The 18,463-nt window shown below is 47.9% G+C and overlaps 1 protein-coding gene across 5 annotated transcripts in view; it reads right to left on the reverse strand.

The window, feature by feature from the left end:
• The window catches only part of FAM131B (family with sequence similarity 131 member B), a 76,211-nt gene that overhangs the window by 17,962 nt on the left and 39,786 nt on the right, over positions 1 to 18,463 (reverse strand). For all 5 annotated transcript variants that reach the window (XM_038388008.2, XM_038388009.2, XM_038388007.2 and 2 more), the window contains one exon: positions 5,187 to 5,222. In XM_038388008.2, the coding sequence (XP_038243936.1) occupies positions 5,187 to 5,222 (36 nt within the window). The remainder of the gene's footprint in view (positions 1 to 5,186; positions 5,223 to 18,463) is intronic.

Consider the following 18,463-nt stretch of genomic DNA (forward strand, 5'->3'; position numbering starts at 1 on the left):
AGATGGAAGTGGACAAAGGAGGGGAATATGATTTCAAGGCTGATTGTCACTGGTGGAATAGAGGGCGATGTGATAAGACTCAAGGCCATTGGCCATTATCTTTGAAAATGCATGGCGATCGGGGGAGGTCCCAGACAACTGGAAAAAGGTTAATTTAGTGCCCATCTTTAGAAAAGGGAAGAAGGAGGATTTGGGGAACTACAGGCCAGTCAGCCTGACTTCAGTCCCTGGAAAAATTATGGAGCAGGTCCTCAAGGAATCTATTCTGAAGCACTTAGAGGAGAGGAAAGAGATCAGGAACAGTCACCATGGATCCACCAAGGGCAAGTCATGCCTGACTAATCTAATTGCCACCTATGACGAGATAACTGGCTCTGTGGATGAGGGGAAAGCAGTGGATGTGTTATTCCTTGACTTTAGCAAAGCTTTTGACACGGTCTCCCACAATATTCTTGCCAATAAGTTAAAGAAGTATGGGCTGGATGAATGAACTATAAGGTGGATAGAAAGCTGGCTAGATCGTCGGGCTCAATAGGTAGTGATCAATGGTTCCATGTCTAGTTGGCAGCTGGTATCAAGCAGAATGCCCCAAGGGTCAGTCCTGGTGCCGGTTTTGTTCAATATCTTCATTGATGATCTGGAGGATGACGTGGATTGCACCCTTAGCAAGTTTGCAGATGACACTAAACTGGGAGGAGAGGTAGATATGCTGGATGATAGGGATAGGATACAGCGGGACCTGGACAAATTAGAGGATTGGGCCAAAAGAAATCTGATGAGGTTCAACAAGGACAAGTGCAGAGTCCTGCACTTAGGAAGGAAGAATCCCATGCACCGCTACAGACTAGGGACTGAATGGCTAGGCAGCAGTTCTGCAGAAAAGAATCTAGGGGTTACAGTGGATGAGAAACTGGGTATGAGTCAACAGTGTGCCCTTGTTGCCAAGAAGGCCAATGGCATTTTGGGCTGTATAAGTAGGGGCATTGCCAGCAGATCGAGGGACGTGATTGTTCCCCTCTATTTGACATTGGTGAGGCCTCATCTGGAGTACTGTGTCCAGTTTTGGGCCCCACACTACAAGAAGGATGTAGAAAAATTGGAAAACATCCAGTGGAGGGCAACAAAAATGATTGGGACTGGAACACATGACTTATGAGGAGAGGCTGAGGGAACTGGGATTGTTTAGTCTGTGGAAGAGAAGAATGAGGGGGGATTTGATAGTTGCTTTCAACTACCTGAAAGGGGGTTCCAAAGAGGATGGATCTAGACTTTCTCAGTGGTAGCAGATGACAGAACAAGGAGTAATGGTGTCAAGTTGCAGTGGGGGAGGTTGAGGTTGGATATTAGGAAAAACGTTTTCACTAGGAGGGTGGTGAAGCACTGGAATGCGTTACCTAGGGAGGTGGTGGAATCTCCTTCCTTAGAGGTTTTTAAGGTCAAGCTTGACAAAGCCCTGGCTGGGATGATTTAGTTGGGGATTGATCCTGCTTTGAGCACAGGGTTGGACTAGATGACCTCCTGAGGTCCCTTCCATCCCTGATATTCTATGATTCTATGATTCTAAGGTCAAAGATTTAGGCCAGAATAGAGTTGTGTAGGGTGTTTATAAAAAGTGTGTTGGACAATGGGAAGCCAGTGTAGGGATTCAAGGTGTGTGTGTGTGTGTGTGTGTGTGTGTGTGTGTGTGAGAGAGAGAGAGAGTGAGTGTTCCTTATCCCCTGACAGTTGTGGCAAAACCTTCATCTAGTACCTGGCTTCACTTGTATATTTTTCCCCTTGGGTATCGATTTATTTCAGCTGACCAACAAGAAAACATGTACTCTCTTTTGCATAAAAAAACCCCAAACCCAGCTGTGGACAATCATATAAGTATGAACAGACTTGTGAAGGGCAGAGAATAAAATTATGTGATGGATCTGCAAAGCAGGAAACTACAACTTCCATCAGCTCTCTCCACATTGTACATTCCCTTTCCATGGCTAGTGGTCATATATGGGGAAAGGCTCTGAACCATGAAATGTCTGGGCTCAGTTGAGGAGGAGTGGAGGTTGTGGGAAGGGGAGCGGAAGCAGTGGCCACATGGCAACATCGGGGAGCTGGAGGCAGGAACAGTTGCAGAGCCGTTTGTGGATCAATCTGTGACTGCCAGGCATCACAGCTGGGTGCAGGGCTGTTCAGACTTTATGGGGGACCAGCAGCGGCTGGACATGGAGCCAGTACAGAGGGGCCCCAGTGAGACACTAACTGAGCCTGTCCTGGAAACATGCAAACTCATATTTGCGTGAATAGAGACTGAGCTGGAGAGGACATCCTAGGCACTAGGCCTGAAGAGTCCTGACTCTCTATTGGACTGCCCTGTGGACAAAAACAGGAATCACTGTTGCTCCCTTTGAACTGTAACTGTTTAATCCTCTGTACCTAGGGTATCTGTAATCTTTCCCCTTCCTGCCAGCCCTAGGAAAATATCTTTTCCCTTAGCCATGCATCTGAACGGTTAGTGGGACCCATCAGGGTTAAGCCTACAAGGCCTAGTTGCTGAAGCACTTATAGTGCTTGCCTTGGAGTCGCAGTATACCTGGCACTAGGGTTGCCAGGCGTCCAGTTTTCGACTGGAACGCCCCGTCGAAAAGGGACTTTGGCAGCTCCGGTCACCACCACTGACTGGGCCATTAAAAGTCTGGTTGGCTGTGTAATGGGGCTAAGGCAGGCTCCAGAGCTGTCCTTAGGCAATAGCAGCATATGTGGCTGCGTAGGGCATCCGAAAATTTGGGGCATCCCTGGGTCTTAGTGTACACCCTTCCGCCTCTTTCTATCCCTATTCTGACCCTTCCTGCAGGTTCCCACCACAGCTGGCTGCTGCAGCCTGGTGAGTCTAGTACTTAAAAGTGAAAAAGCCTTCCAGCCTGCCAGACCTATTAGCACAACACTGAAACTGTTAAAAAGTCACTCAAATGGTAATGAAGCCATTTAACAGGCATTTGCCAACCTCCAGGCATATACTGTCAGTTTCTGAGTTTACTACAAAAACAGCTGTGCATTACTGTTTAAAATTTGCTTTAAAAATATTTCATTAGTGTGTTGCTGAAGATTATAAAATCACATCTCTAAAAAATCCTTGTATAGATTTTTAGGTGCACAATCTGAGTATTCATCTTTAGCCTTAAATGCTTAGATCTTCAGACGTATAGTTTTTTAAATAAATCCTTCAAAAGACCACCCTTATCTAAAATACATGTGTGAGGCGGGCTGCCGTCGGGCATAGGGGCACCAGTTTAATAATACTGCATAGGACACCATAAATCCTAAGGATGGCCCTGGCAGGCTCCTTGCCTGCTCTGGCTCTGTGCTGCTCCGGGAAGCGGCTGGCATGAACCTGTGGCCCCTAGGTGCAGGGGCAATCAGGGAAGCTCTGTGCACTGCCCCCACTCTGAGCACCACCTCCACATCTCCCATTGGCCAGGAACTGCAACCAAAGGGATCTGTGGGGGTGATGCCTGCTGGCATGAAGGTACCTGGCTGCCCCTGAACCAAGAAGTTGGGCTGGACATGCCAGCTGCTTACGGGAGCAGCGCGGAGCCAGGGCAGGCATCCCTGCCTTAGCCCCACTGTGCCACAGACCGGGAGGCACCTGAGGTAAGCGCTGCCCAGCTGGAGCCCACACACCGAACCCCCGTCCCAGGTCAGAACCCCCTCCCACACCCTAACCCCCTCCCAGAGCCCACACCCCAAACTCCCTCCCCCTCCCTCAGGTTGGAACCCCGTCCGGTACCCTAACTCCCTCCCAGAGCCTGCATCCCAAACCCAGCCCGGAACCCCCTCCCAGAGCCCACACCCCACACCTCCTCCCACACCCCAAACCCCTGTCCCAGCCCTGAGCCCACTCCCGCATGCAAACTCCCTCCTGGAGCTCGCACCCCCTCTTGCACCCCATCCCCCTACCCCAGCCCTGAGCCCACTCCCGCACTCAGAACCCCTCGGCTACAGCCCAGAACACCCTCCTCCACTCCAAGCCCATCATCTGTACCCTCAGCTGGAGCCATCACCCCCTCCTGCACTCCAACCCCCTGCCCCAGCCCAGTGAAAGTGAGTGGTGGTGGGGGAAAGCGAGCAACAGAGGGAGGGGGGAAATGGAGTGAGTGGGGGTGGGGACTTGGAGAAGCCTTGGGGAAGGGGCGGGGTAGGGGACAGGGCAAGAGTGTTTAGTTTTGTGCCATTAGAAAGTTGGCAACCCTACCACACTGCTTGCACCTTTGGAGTGTGGGTTACTCCATTTCTGAGCAGTCCCAATAATCACATGACATGAACTTCAGAGCCCACATCTCATGAGCTGCCAGTGCTAGAAATACTTTTGGGGGAACCAATACAAATGGCTTCAGACCAGGAAACTTTTCCCTGCACTGATATTGCACTAGCGAGCAGAGAAAACAAACACAAATATGGTCATTGCAGGTTAAATATGACCTCCAAAAGGGGGAGAAGTGGGAACAATGGCTTGTATCTTTCCTCTTTTCCTTACGGTGTATGGAAAAAGCTTTGTTTTTAATCTATGCCTTTGCCTGTTGTTTTTTTCCCTCCCTGTTGACAACAGTGGTCAGTACTGGATACTCCAGAGAGAAGCATAAAACCTGAAACACCTCATTGTATAATGCTGTCCTGTAAGGATACATTTCTTCCTAACCTCTGAAGGTGATATTATGCCCTGACCACGAGTATTAATAGCCAGATATGCTACAGATATACCTCAATAATCCAACCCATGCCCAGAAACCCCAGGAAAGCACCCAGAATAATCTAGCAGCCTCAGAGATCACACATAGGCACCCAAAGAAGGCTAGAGACAGCTCAAGATCCAATGGCACCTACAGAGCCCACAGTTATCTCCACTAGCAAAACACCAGAGGACCTGGAGACAACCCAAATCCACCAGCACACAGATACTCCCCAAAATATTACTGCAAGGTCTATCAACAGCCAGACACCCCATAATGATGCCCAGAATTTCAGTGGCAGTCCAGGCCCCCAGAGATATCTCTATAATTGTATTCACTGTTCATAGTGACAGAGTTAGACATATTCTGTTAATCCTGGACTGCCACTCGATAGAAACTTGAACATCCTCATCAGCTGTGCAAATGCTCCGTTGCTGCCTCTCATTAAAGGAAGAGGGCTTCAGGGTTTATACTCACATTAATACCATCCCAGGAGAAATCTGTCCGGGTTTGCTATGGAAGAGAAGAAAGAGAACATGTTAATGTAACACATGGGTGTAGTGTGTGTGACCATGTATTTCTCTAGTGGCTGGTCCTAATGATTATAACAGCCTGCTACTTACTCACAGATAAAGGAGTTACTCCTTTAGCTCAAGTGGTATGGGCTTGTGCTTTTGGTTCTGAAGATCCCCGTTTCATTCCCTCCTGATCATTGTGGTGTCTGTATGTATGCGGCCATGGTTTATGACATTAGGGAGTGGGAATATACAAAGAAACACAGAGGGAAAAAGAGAGACAGACAATATATAACCCTTTGATAGGAACCCCCTGCATTCACACTACCTTTCTTCTCTGAACATTGTGCACTGGCAATGTCAGATATTTTAAAAGAGGATGAATTTATCAGGTCCTTATTTCAGGGCAGTAACAACTGCATAACCCTTTGTGGGAGCTGCATGACCCTTGGACTCACTCAAAGGGGAGCTAGAAAACTGGAATATTTCAGACGAAAATGATTCTATAACAGGGTACAAAACCATTCACTCCTGAAGTGGTTAAATGCATCCACAGAAAGCCAATCTTTCTTCTGCAAACCAGTTTCAAGTGTCCCCTTCTGCCACTATAGTGCTAGTTCATTGAGGATCTCCTTGAGTTACTTATCTCCTGTTCATGGCACAACTCCCTAAAACAGGAGCTTCTGGGAGTTACACTCCACAGTTGAAGAAATGCTGAATCAAGATGCAATTCTTATATATTGCTATTTTGTAATGTGTAAAATTGTATGTGCTTTGTAAATTAAGGTGGCATGGCTACTGAATAAAAAGAGCCGTGATCTTTTTTGTTCAATGTGAAAGGTCTTTTGATTGCATGCACTGGACATTACAAAACAGAAAACTCATATGTGTTAAATTACAGAAGCTGCATCATTCAAAACAAGAAATGAATCAGCACAGGAGATACTGCCCAATAATTTAAGAGCAGAGATTTAACCGTGAATACCCCATAAAAAACGTAACGAGAGACTAAAATGCTCTTTGTATGGAAGAAAAATCTAATAGGCCTAAACTAATAGGCCTAAAACTTTGGTCAAGCTAACTGTGTGTATAAAGCATAAGAAGAGGATGAGGAAAATTTTGTTAAGAGGCAGATAGCAACAGCTCAGCTTAAAAATGTAACCACAGCTGCTAGATGTTAGAAAAGACCATTAACCACAAAGGAAGCACCTGTCAATAACAGGTAAAACTTGTTTTGCTATATTCCAATAAGGCAAAGCTACTGTTGAAGCTTGCACTATATGCCAAATAAGGAAAATGCTGTTGAAGAAAATGTGCTTAACAGGTTGTGGTTTTCAGCTATATAAGCTCCTGTATTTTCTGTTCACGGCAGAGCAGCTCCAGCTGACTCTCTCTGTATGCGCATACTTAAATAAAGCGGGTCTCAGGCTTGGTTCTGATCCAAGCACAACGCGTGGTTAATTTTTCCACTACAAACTTGGTGCCGTGACTCGGATAGACAGCGACCCCGAGAGCCGGAGGACCGTGAGCTTTTGCCCACCAGACCCCAGGCCCATCAGAAAGGTAAGAGACCTTCTGAAATCTCTATATTGGGTTTCTTTTGGAGGACTGCCCGTAGGCTCTGGGCTTGGGTGAGTTGTATGCTCTATCCAGACTTTTTTCTGCCAGACACACCTGACACCCTTGTGGTGGGTTAGAGTCCCATCCAGGTTTGGAAGAGCCTGGAAGAGCCACTGGTTGTGGCTGGGCAGGTCGTGGATAAACCTGGGTCCGTGTGCCAGTGTGAAAGTGAAGGTTGGTAGACCGGTGTGAATGTGAGTCACAGGAAGACTCCCAGAGCGCCCTGCAAAGTCAGAGGTGTCTCTAAAGCAAGCCCTGTGACTGCATCTAGCAGGCATCGTGATAAATGCCCTGACCTCAGCAGTTTCCCTCTGCATGGCATGACCGGTGGGGGGCCTGTCTTGGTCTAGGAGTGTGTGATCCTATCCCTTCCATCCTCAGACAGTCTGTTTCCGTACCCTCTTTCCTCCCCTGTCTCTAGCTCCCACCCCGAAGGCGGCTTAACAAGCCACTGACTGGTCTGATCACCTTGCCTGAAGCAACAGAGTATGCTGCGTCAGCCGATGCTCTTAGCTGAAGGTAGGCTGTAAGACCGTCGTGGAGACCCTAAACAAAATCTTCCCTGTGTGAGTGTGATGAGTGAATTGAGTTAAGTACTGGGGGCCGGAGGATCCAAGGATTCCCCTCTCGCCAGGTGAAGTACTGGGGGCCGGAGGATCCAAGATTCCTCTTGGTAGGTACAGATGGGGGCTGGTGAGTCAAAAAGGATCACCATCCCACCAAAAGGCACACCGGCGTACTACATGTATGCAAATTATAGCCCTTTCACTTGCAAGTTTTTAGAGAAATGGAACTGGTATACCAGGGATGATCCGAAATTACAGTTTCCCTTAGAGGGAAGTTTCGACCTTGACAAGATTGTGCACCTCAGAGGCGCACTTCTTGTCAATAATGTCGAACAACGTCAGTTTGATGCATATTTCGATTGGTATGAGGAAACAGAAAAATGGCGCCGTGAATCTCAAATGAGGAGTCTGAAGGACTCCCAGGAGAAACTTAAAACACAATTAAAAGAGGCAAACGAGAAATTAACTCTTTCCCAAACCCTGGCTGGCCAGCAAACCCCTTCAGAAAAACCCCTTGGCCCCATTCACGGATCTTATAAATTTATACTTAGAATGTAGACAGCTGACTGCCCCTACATCACCTAGACAGGCAAGTGCAGGTCCGTCCAGTCAGGGCAGAACAAATGGAGAGGGCAGTGGACCCCACATGCCTCCACCAGACTACAGTCTGGAGGCTAACTCCACTATCCAGGGACCCCTGCTCCAAGCAGTAACACCAATGTCAGCATCTACTTCACCCCCTTCCCCTGAGTTGCCCTCATATCCCACAGGGAGACCAATCACTACCCTAGCAGACTCGGTCCAATACAAAGACGAACTGCCAGAAAGTTCATCTGGACCGCCGGCAAGGAATACTAGACAACAGAAGTTACAATCCCAGGGGCCCCTCACGTTCAGCCCTAGACCCCGTCTCCCCATCATGAAACAGCGTTCCCCTTGCACCAACTCCCAGGCCCAAGTGTTGATAATTCGGATCACGCAACTCTGGTGACAGTACATGTCCCTTGGTCTCCCACAGATCTGTATAATTTGATTGAAAAATTTCCTAAAATAAGGGAAGACCCTGTCAAATTTCGAGAAGAATTAAAAACAGTCATAAGCTGTTACAACCCTAACTGGGTAGATTTAAAACAACTCCTAAGAGGAGTGCTGCCCAGGGAAACATTAAATCACCTCCTACAAGAGGCCCAGTGGCCCAGCGATGACCAAGGCCATAATAGGAATTTAAACACAGACAGGAACAACCTGCTGGATGCAGTTCTCAAAATCTGCCCAAAAAGGCAGATTGGACTAAAATTAGTGCTTGTAAACAAAATAAAGGAGAAAACCCTGCTGATTATATGCAGCTCATTAAGCAGGTTTTCAAGAGATATTCTGGCATAAATAATGCAGAGGAAGATGCTAAACAAGACATAGTGGCTGCTTTTGTCCAAGGATTCAATCCACGATTGGGAGACCAATTAAAAATCGGTACCGTAGATTGGGAAGGAAAAAACCCAGACGAAATTCTAGCAGTCGCCCAGCATTACTATCATCAGTTAGAAAAGAAAAAGGATGACATTGAAACTAAATTAATGACCCTCCAGATCCAGAATATACTGAAACCCCACAGCAACTGCCCGTTAAGGGAAAGAGAAGGGAAACCCAACAGAGGTCCCCACTGTCCCCCTACTCAGGGGCAAGGCAATGGTGCCTGTTACTGTTGTGGACAGGTGGGCCATTGGAAAAGTAATTGCCCCAATCGCTTTAACTGACCAATCGACCCTGCCCTTGCACTGCAATATTCTTCCCCTGTTCCTTTGTGCCCTCAAAACCGTTAGGGTAGCCAGGAGATGGGTAACATCATTGCTCCGCTTGTCCCTTTAAACCAAACAGGACCATATGTAAACTGTATAATTAATGGCCGCCCTACCTCTTGCCTTCTAGATACCGGTATCTTGTGGTCCACCCTCCGTGCGGGCGATTTCCCTTCCCTTCCAGTAACCTCAGAAATAGTAAATGCATTAGGAGTGAGCAACACTTCTATCCCCTATCCCGTCTCCTCACCTCTGACTGTCTCTATCGGTCCTCTTCTGAGCTCCACGCTTTCCTCCTCAGCCCCTGCTCACCTGTTAACCTTTTGGGAAGAGACTTGCTGTGCAAATTAAATTGTACAATTTATTGCACCCCAGACAGTGTGTATTTGGATGTCCCTGACCCCTGTCAAAATGAGGTCCTGGCAGTCCTGCAATTGGGTGCTCCAGAGGAGGAGACTGACCCCAGCCCTTCCTTGTTGCAACAAGAATTGCTGGCCAAGGTTCCTCCCTGTTTATGGGTCGAGCATGCCAACCAGTTAGGGTTCATCAGGACTGTCTGACTAGTTCAAATTAACCTAGATCCGGCAAAACCCCTTCCTAGAGTTCAGCAATACCCTCTTTCAAGGGAGGCCGAAGAGGGAATCTGCCCAGTAATTACCTCCCTAATTTGGCAAGGAGTTATTATTCCTACAGTCAGTAAATGTAACATCCCTATTTTACCTGTAAGGAAACCTGGCAAACAGACTTGGTGCTTTGTCCAGGATCTCCAGGCTGTCAGTGCTGCTGTTCTCCCTACCTACCCAGTTGTCCAAAACCCTGCTATTATCCTCTCCTATATTCCTCCCTCTGCCATTTATTTAACAGTTGTTGACCTCTGCTCGGCTTTCTTCTCTATCCCTGTCCACAGAGATAGTCAATATCTGTTTGCTTTCATCTACCAACGGTGTCAGTACACTTGGACCAGGTTACCCCAGGGTTACACTGAATTGCCCACCTTCTTCTCACAGATCCTCAAAAGGGATCTGGATGACATCGAGTTCAAAATGGGGTCCACTCTAGTCCAGTACATAGACGACCTGCTGTTAGCACTGCCATCTTTAGAGGCCTCTCAAACTGATTCCCTTACGCTATTGCAAGCTCTAGACAAGAAGGATCATAAAGCCTCCAAGTCTAAACTACAGCTCTGCCTGCCCAAAGTCCACTATTTGGGACATGATATTTCAGCTTGAAAGAGATGCTTGTCCTCTGCATGAATACAAGCCATCCTCCAGGTCCCTAAACCAACCACTAAGAAACAAATGTGCAGCTTCCTAGGTATGGCCGGGTATTGCCGAAAGTGGATTCTTGGATATACAGCTATTTTTAGGCCCCTGCAAGAATTAACCCTTGACAAAGTCCCTGAACCCCTTCCATGCACCCCAAAAGCTGAGGAAGCATTTACTAAGATTAAGCAAAAAGAAAGGAGTACTTGTGGCACCTTAGAGACTAACAAATTTATTAGAGCATAAGTTTTCGTGAGCTACAGCTCACTTCATCGGATGCATTTGGTAGAAAAAACAGAGGAGAGATTTATATACACACACACAGAGAACATGAAACAATGGGTTTATCATACACACTGTAAGGAGAGTGATCACTTAAGATAAGCCATCACCAGCAGCGGGGGGGGGGGGAAAGGAGGAAAACCTTTCATGGTGACAAGCAAGGTAGGCTAATTCCAGCAGTTAACAAGAATATCAGAGGAACAGTGGGGGGTGGGGTACCCCATGCGGGTACCCATCGCAGTGCCGCTGATTTGAAGGTATACAGTGTCACCAAATGTGAAATAGTTATGGGTGAGGACAAAGTCACAAAGTTCAGTCACCAGGTTAGCCGTGACAGTATCGGGGATACTGTTCCTGACGGCTTGTAGTCCATCTTTGTGTGGAATATTGGTGTAGAGGGCTTCTACATCCATAGTGGCTAGGATGGTGTTTTTAGGAAGATCACCAATGGACTGTAGTTTCCTCAGGAAGTCAGTGGTGTCTCGAAGATAGCTGGGAGCGCTGGTAACGAAGGGCCTGAGGAGGGAGTCTACATAGCCAGACAATCCTGCTGTCAGGGTGCCAATGCCTGAGATGATGGGGCGTCCAGGATTTCCAGGTTTATGGATCTTGGGTAGCAGATAGAATACCCCAGGACGGGGTTCTAGGGGTGTGTCTGTGCGGATTTGTTCTTGTGCTTTTTCAGGGAGTTTCTTGAGCAAATGCTGTAGTTTCTTTTGGTAACTCTCAGTGGGATCAGAGGGTAATGGCTTGTAGAAAGTGGTGTTGGAGAGCTGCCTAGTAGCCTCTTGTTCATACTCCGACCTATTCATGATGACGAATCAGCGGCACTGCGATGGGTACCCGCATGGCCCCACAGTATGCCAACATTTTTATGGCTGACTTAGAACAACGCTTCCTCAGCTCTCGTCCCCTAATGCCCCTACTCTACTTGCGCTACATTGATGACATCTTCATCATCTGGACCCATGGAAAAGAAGCTCTTGAGGAATTCCACCATGATTTCAACAATTTCCATCCCACCATCAACCTCAGCCTGGACCAGTCCACACAAGAGATCCACTTCCTGGACACTACGGTGCTAATAAGCGATGGTCACATAAACACCACCCTATATCGGAAACCTACTGACCGCTATTCCTACCTACATGCCTCTAGCTTTCATCCAGATCATACCACTCGATCCATTGTCTACAGCCAAGCGCTACGATATAACCGCATTTGCTCCAACCCCTCAGACAGAGACAAACACCTACAAGATCTCTATCATGCATTCCTACAACTACAATACCCACCTGCTGAAGTGAAGAAACAGATTGACAGAGCCAGAAGAGTACCCAGAAGTCACCTACTACAGGACAGGCCCAACAAAGAAAACAACAGAACGCCACTAGCCATCACCCTCAGCCCCCAACTAAAACCTCTCCAACGCATCATCAAGGATCTACAGCCTATCCTGAAGGACGACCCATCACTCTCACAGATCTTGGGAGACAGGCCAGTCCTTGCTTACAGACAGGCCCCCAATCTGAAGCAAATACTCACCAGCAACCACACACCACACAACAGAACCACTAACCCAGGAACCTATCCTTGCAACAAAGCCCGTTGCCAACTCTGTCCACATATCTATTCAGGGGATACCATCATAGGGCCTAATCACATCAGCCACACTATCAGAGGCTCGTTCACCTGCGCATCTACCAATGTGATATATGCCATCATGTGCCAGCAATGCCCCTCTGCCATGTACATTGGCCAAACTGGACAGTCTCTACGTAAAAGAATGAATGGACACAAATCAGACGTCAAGAATTATAACATTCAAAAACCAGTTGGAGAACACTTCAATCTCTCTGGTCACTCGATCACAGACCTAAGAGTGGCTATCCTTCAACAAAAAAGCTTCAAAAACAGACTCCAACGAGAGACTGCTGAATTGGAATTAATTTGCAAACTGGATACAGTTAACTTAGGCTTGAATAGAGACTGGGAATGGATGAGTCATTACACAAAGTAAAACTATTTCCCCATGGTATTTCTCCCCCCCACCCCACCCCCCACTGTTCCTCTGATATTCTTGTTAACTGCTGGAATTAGCCTACCTTGCTTGTCACCATGAAAGGTTTTCCTCCTTTCCCCCCCCTGCTGCTAGTAATGGCTTATCTTAAGTGATCACTCTCCTTACAGTATGTATGATAAACCCATTGTTTCATGTTCTCTGTGTGTGTGTATATAAATCTCTCCTCTGTTTTTTCCACCAAATGCATCCGATGAAGTGAGCTGTAGCTCACGAAAGCTTATGCTCTAACAAATTTGTTAGTCTCTAAGGTGCCACAAGTACTCCTTTTCTTTTTGCGAATACAGACTAACACGGCTGCTACTCTGAAACTAAGATTAAGGAAGCTCTTACCAGGTCCTCCACTGAAGCTTTTCACCCTCTACTGCCATAAGAAGGAGGGAATAGCTTTGGGGGTCCTTACTCAAACTCATGGTGACAAATGACGCTCCATAGCATATTATAGCTCACCTTTGGATCCTGTAGCAGCTGGACTCCCTCCTTGTCTTCGGGCGGTAGCTGCAGCCACTTCCCTTGTGAAGGCTTCTGCTACTCTCGTTTTGGGTTCCCCCTTATGTGTTGCCATCCCACATGCTGTGACCACCCTACTTCTAAAAAGCAAAACCCAGCACCTCTCTAACTCCAGACTAACTAAGTATGAAATGCTGCTTTTAAATGCCTCAAATGTAACTCTTACTCGCTGCCCTGTTCTTAACCCCACTTCCCTACTTCCCACGGCAGCTGAGGGAGAACCTCATGACTGTTTAGCCAAGACAGCAGAACTCTCCACTCCTAGAATTGATTTGAAGGATACCCCGCTTCATAATCCTGATCTATTATTCTATGTAGATGGGTCCTGCCTCAGAAATTCTGCGGGCCTGCTCGTGGCTGGCTATGCTGTTTGTTCCCAACACAAGCCTGTGGAGGCCCATTCCCTTCTGGGAGCACACTCAGCCCAAGTTGCAGAGCTTGTCGTCCTTACCCGTGCTTGTATTTTAGCCAAGGACAAGTCTGTTACCATCTACACCAGGGGTCGGCAACCTTTCAGAAGTGGTGTACCGAGTCTTAATTTATTCACTTTAATTTAAGGTTTCGTGTGCCAGTAATACATTTTAATGTTTTTTTAGAAGGTCTCTCTCTATAAGTCTATATATTATATAACTAAACTATTGTCGTATGTAAAGTAAACAAGGTTTTCAAAATGTTTAAGAAGCTTCATTTAAAAGTAAATTAAAATGCTGATCTTATGCCGCCGGCCCGCTCAGCCCGCTGCCAGCCTGGGGTTCCGTTCACCTAGGCTGGCAGTGGGCTGAGCGGGGCTAGCGGCCGGGACCCCAGACTGGCAGTGCGCTGAGTGGCTCAGCTTGCTGCCGGTCTGAGGTTCCGTCCGCTGGCTCCTGCCAGCCATGGTCTTGGCTGCTGACCCTGCTCAGCCGCTGCTGGTCTGGGATCCTGGCCCTGCCCACATAGAGTGGGTACCTACCTTCTCCCTGATTCTAGCCCATTCTCTTTCTCTCTCTCTGCACTGAGCTGAGGGTGGGAGTGCACTGAGTACAGGGCTGGGGGTGAAGGAGCAGGCTGGGAAGTGGGGTGTAGGGTCTAGCCAGGAGCTAGAATGAGGGAGGGGGCTCAGGGAGGGAGGGGGCTCAATGGGGCAGGAGGTTTGGGGGTGGACTGCTTACCTGGGCAGCTCCCATTTGGTGCGAGAGGTGCAGGTGGGAATGTGGGGGGTGCAAGAGTCAGGACATGGGGTGTAGGGGGGGCTGGGTATGTGTGAGGAGGGTGCAGGAGTCAGGGCAGAGGGCTAGGGGCATGTGAGGGGGGTGCAGGAGTCAGGGAAGGGGTATGGGGGGGCTGGGTATGTGTGGGAGTGCTGGAGTCAGGGCTGGGGTTGTGGGGAGGTGTAGGGGTCAGGGCAGAGGGCTGGGGGTGTGGGCTGGGGTCATAGGGGTGCTCCCAGCCCCCTGCCCTGAGCAGCTCATGGCAGGGGGCTGGAGGGGATATGCCCTGATTCCACCCCCCTTCTCCAAGGCCCCGTCCCCACCTCTTCTCTCCCTTCCCGCTCTGCAAGGGCCATCAGCTGATCGGCCGCAGGGAAGGAGAGGAGGAGGGGCAGGAACCAGCATGCTGGGGGAAGAGGCGGGGGAGGGGGAAGCTTGCCTGCTCTACAGCAGCAGCTGGCAGGACCAAGCTTCTTCACCCTGCCCCGAGGGGGGGCAGCGGCGGGGAAGAGCGAGCTGGGGCGGGAAGGAGTTTTAATGGCACGCTGCTGCCTGCCAGGGTCCTGGCCTGGGTTCGGCAGCGGGCTGAGCGAGGTCGGTGGCTGGGACTCGGCAGGCAGCAGCGTGCCATTAAAAATCGGCATAGGTTGCCATCCCCTGATCTACACAGACTCTCGATATGCCTTTGGGGTGGTTCATGATTATGGGCAACTATGGAAACACCAAGGATTTCTCACTTCGGGGGGGGGGCAAAAATTAGTAATGGGCCCTTTGTTGATGTCCTTCTCTCTGCCCTTCAACTCCCTTCTACCATTGCCTTTGTAAAATGTACGGCTCACCAAAAACCTTATGATGATGTTACCAGAAGAAATGCACTGGCAGATGCTACTGCCAGACGGGCAGCCCTTGCCGGGTCTCTGGCTCCATTTGATTTTATTTTCCTCAGTTCATAGTTCCCCCTCATGCCTGCCTCTTATGCAAGATTCGTCCCCAGAACCAGAGAAGGACAGATGGAGGTGGGATGGATGTACTTTGCATCTGGATGCCTTGTGGTGCTCCCCAGATGGCCGCTTGATGGTGCCCAAGACTGTGCTCCCCTATCTTGTCCGTGCGTCCCATGGATTGGCACATGTGAGCAAGGGGGGGATGATCACTTCAGTACTACATCATTGGTATGCCCCAAATTTCTCCATTATGGCACAGCAGTACTGCAATTCTTGTCCGATCTGACTAGCCCACAATAGTGTCAGACCAGTTCAGACATTGCTGCACACCCCACTCCGTGGGGACCTTTTGTAAATATCCAAATCCATTTTATCAACATGCCAAAATGTTGTTCTTATGAATATGTTCTTGTTTGTGTCTGTATGTATTCTGGTTGGATAGAGGCCTACCCTTGAGCCAAGGCCGATTCCCTCACCATAGCAAAAATATTGTTGAGGGATTTTATTTGGTTTGGTCTACCTCTCTCTGTTAACAGTGACTGAGGTACCCATTTCACAGGCCAAATCATGCAACAAATTTGCAAGGCTCTTAACATCACCCAACACTTGCATTGTGCTCATCACCCCCAGAGTGCAGGGGCAGTTGAGCGCAAAAATGGGGAACTAAAGAACAAAATCTCTAAGTTCTGTGCCAAAACCAACCTTAAATGACTTGATGCCCTACCCCTTGCTCTCATGTGTATGAGAAGCACACCTGCATGCAAACATGGCCTATCCCCATATGAAATCCTTATGGCCAGACCCATGCGTATGCTGGCATCCCTCCCCCATTCCCTTGTCAATTAGACCTGCAACTGAACGATGATACTGTTATGACATACTGTCAGACGCTAATTCGTTGCATTAGGTCTATCCACTCACAGGTCCAAAGTGCCCTGGTGGAACCAGCTGACACACCGTGCCACCCCCTTCAGCCTGGAGATTGGGTTTATATTAAGGTATATCAAAGAAAGACTTCTTTGGAACCCGGTTGGAAGGGCCCCTACCAGATCCTACTGACCACTCATACAGCAGTCAAGTGTAAGGGACTCATCAGCTGGATCCACGCCTCCCACTGCAAGAAAATAATGCCACCCTTGGACCCAGACACTGAGGATTTCCAACCGCCAGACCCAGTTCATGAAAGTAACCAGAGTGGTCATGATGACAACCACACTTCAGGCCCCAAAAGGGAACCTAGGTACAATCTCAGGAAGAGATAGTGATACCTCTAGTGATTCGCCCTTATAGCCAGTTAAGGCTTCAGGCCTGCTGGTAAAGGGGACATCAGAGATCAAAGGCCAGAATAAAGCCTTTAGAAATCCAGGAGAGCCTAGCGCCCACTGGCACCCAACTGCCATGACCGACCCCGCGGTCAGAATAAAGGAATCAGCCATGATGCAAAAATGGCTGATGCCCTCTGTTTGGTTCGTATGCGTAACTATGTTCTTGCTACTATTGCTGAATTTTCATGATACTGTTATGTTCCTTTGGCTGCACAAAGCCACCAGCAATTTGCCAATAAACAACCCCAAAGAACCGAATAAAGTGCCAGTAACCTCTCCCTTATATGATGCTAAACCATGGACATTCCAAGAAAGGAAAAGAAACATCCGCTCTGCTGAAGCCAAGGTACAAGAATTTCTGACCACAAAAGACATTAAGAACTGGCCCTGGTGGAAAAGATGGAATGTTGTAAATTGGCAAGGAGGAACTTCTGGGTCCCATTCTTGGGAATGTGGTATTAATTGGGTATTGGGGTTTATTCCACAGGCTGCACCCTGTGTTTCTGGACAAGTGCCTTCACCTTGCACTGCCCTCCCTAATTGGCTTCCAGACAATGAACATCAAAAATGCCTTGCTACCACAACCACCAAACCCACCATCCCTTCCTCCTTTAACCTCACCAGTGCCCCAACAACCTACCCAAATGTAGACGATACCGTATATTCAAATGAAGCCCAATGCCAAAACCTTCACATTTAAGTGATTTATGGAAATTTTGCTCAGAGAAATTATTTTTTAAGGTTCAGGACCGTTCATATAAGCGAATGATTGAGTGGAGAACAGATGGGGTGGCGGAAATAGAAATATATGATATCATCACCACTGAGCCCCAAAAGTCAAAAATTGAAATTGATGGGGCCCATGGCAGGACAGATCTGATGGCCATTCCCGGAGTTTGTAGCCTGATAAATCAAAAAGGCCCTTCTTGTTATTTGGTTACCCAACTAGTAAATAATCAAACAAATACCCCAAAAGTTTGCTCCTCTGCTGAAAAAATTACCTGTATTGAAAATGTCCCAATAACTAATAATTTAAACTGCACCATATTGCAGTACACCCTGTCCTGTGATATTGATGTTGAGGCCTCTCAAAAGTATATACAAGTGTTCAGCCATCAAATGTGGTATAATTCTTCATCAAAAAGAGATGGGTTGGAGTTTCAATGGACTGTAATTAATGCTACATTAGGGACTGTAAAATTTACACTACCCTTATCTAGTTTTCAGATTACCTTTATATATCCTAATTGTTCAAAAGAAGTGCCATTCGATTGGCACACCAATGGACCTGGATTTCCGCTAGAAAAAGGAGGGACTTAGCTGGAGACCTATGGGGTGGGGCAAATAGCGTAGCTGCAATCTTGAATATCTATAAAGGTCAGCAACATGAGGAAAAATTGGGACAGTTGGAAAAAGCCATGGGCCTTATTACTGGAGCACAGCTAGCTCAGGTTCAGGCTGGTGTTGGTGAATTACACGTTATCTTCACCCTTAGTTCTATGACCCAAAAGCTGTTAACAGAAATGGTACTGGGTATCACCAACGCTGGAAAGGTATTGCAGTGGGATCTGGCTTGTTCGGAGGTTCAGGATTTTCTGAATGACCAGTTTATGGCCATTCAAAGGGATCTTGCACATCAGGCATGGCCTACTGCCCTTACAAAT

Source organism: Dermochelys coriacea, chromosome 1 (assembly GCF_009764565.3).
Source record: "Dermochelys coriacea isolate rDerCor1 chromosome 1, rDerCor1.pri.v4, whole genome shotgun sequence".
Classification (NCBI taxonomy): Eukaryota; Metazoa; Chordata; order Testudines; family Dermochelyidae; genus Dermochelys; species Dermochelys coriacea.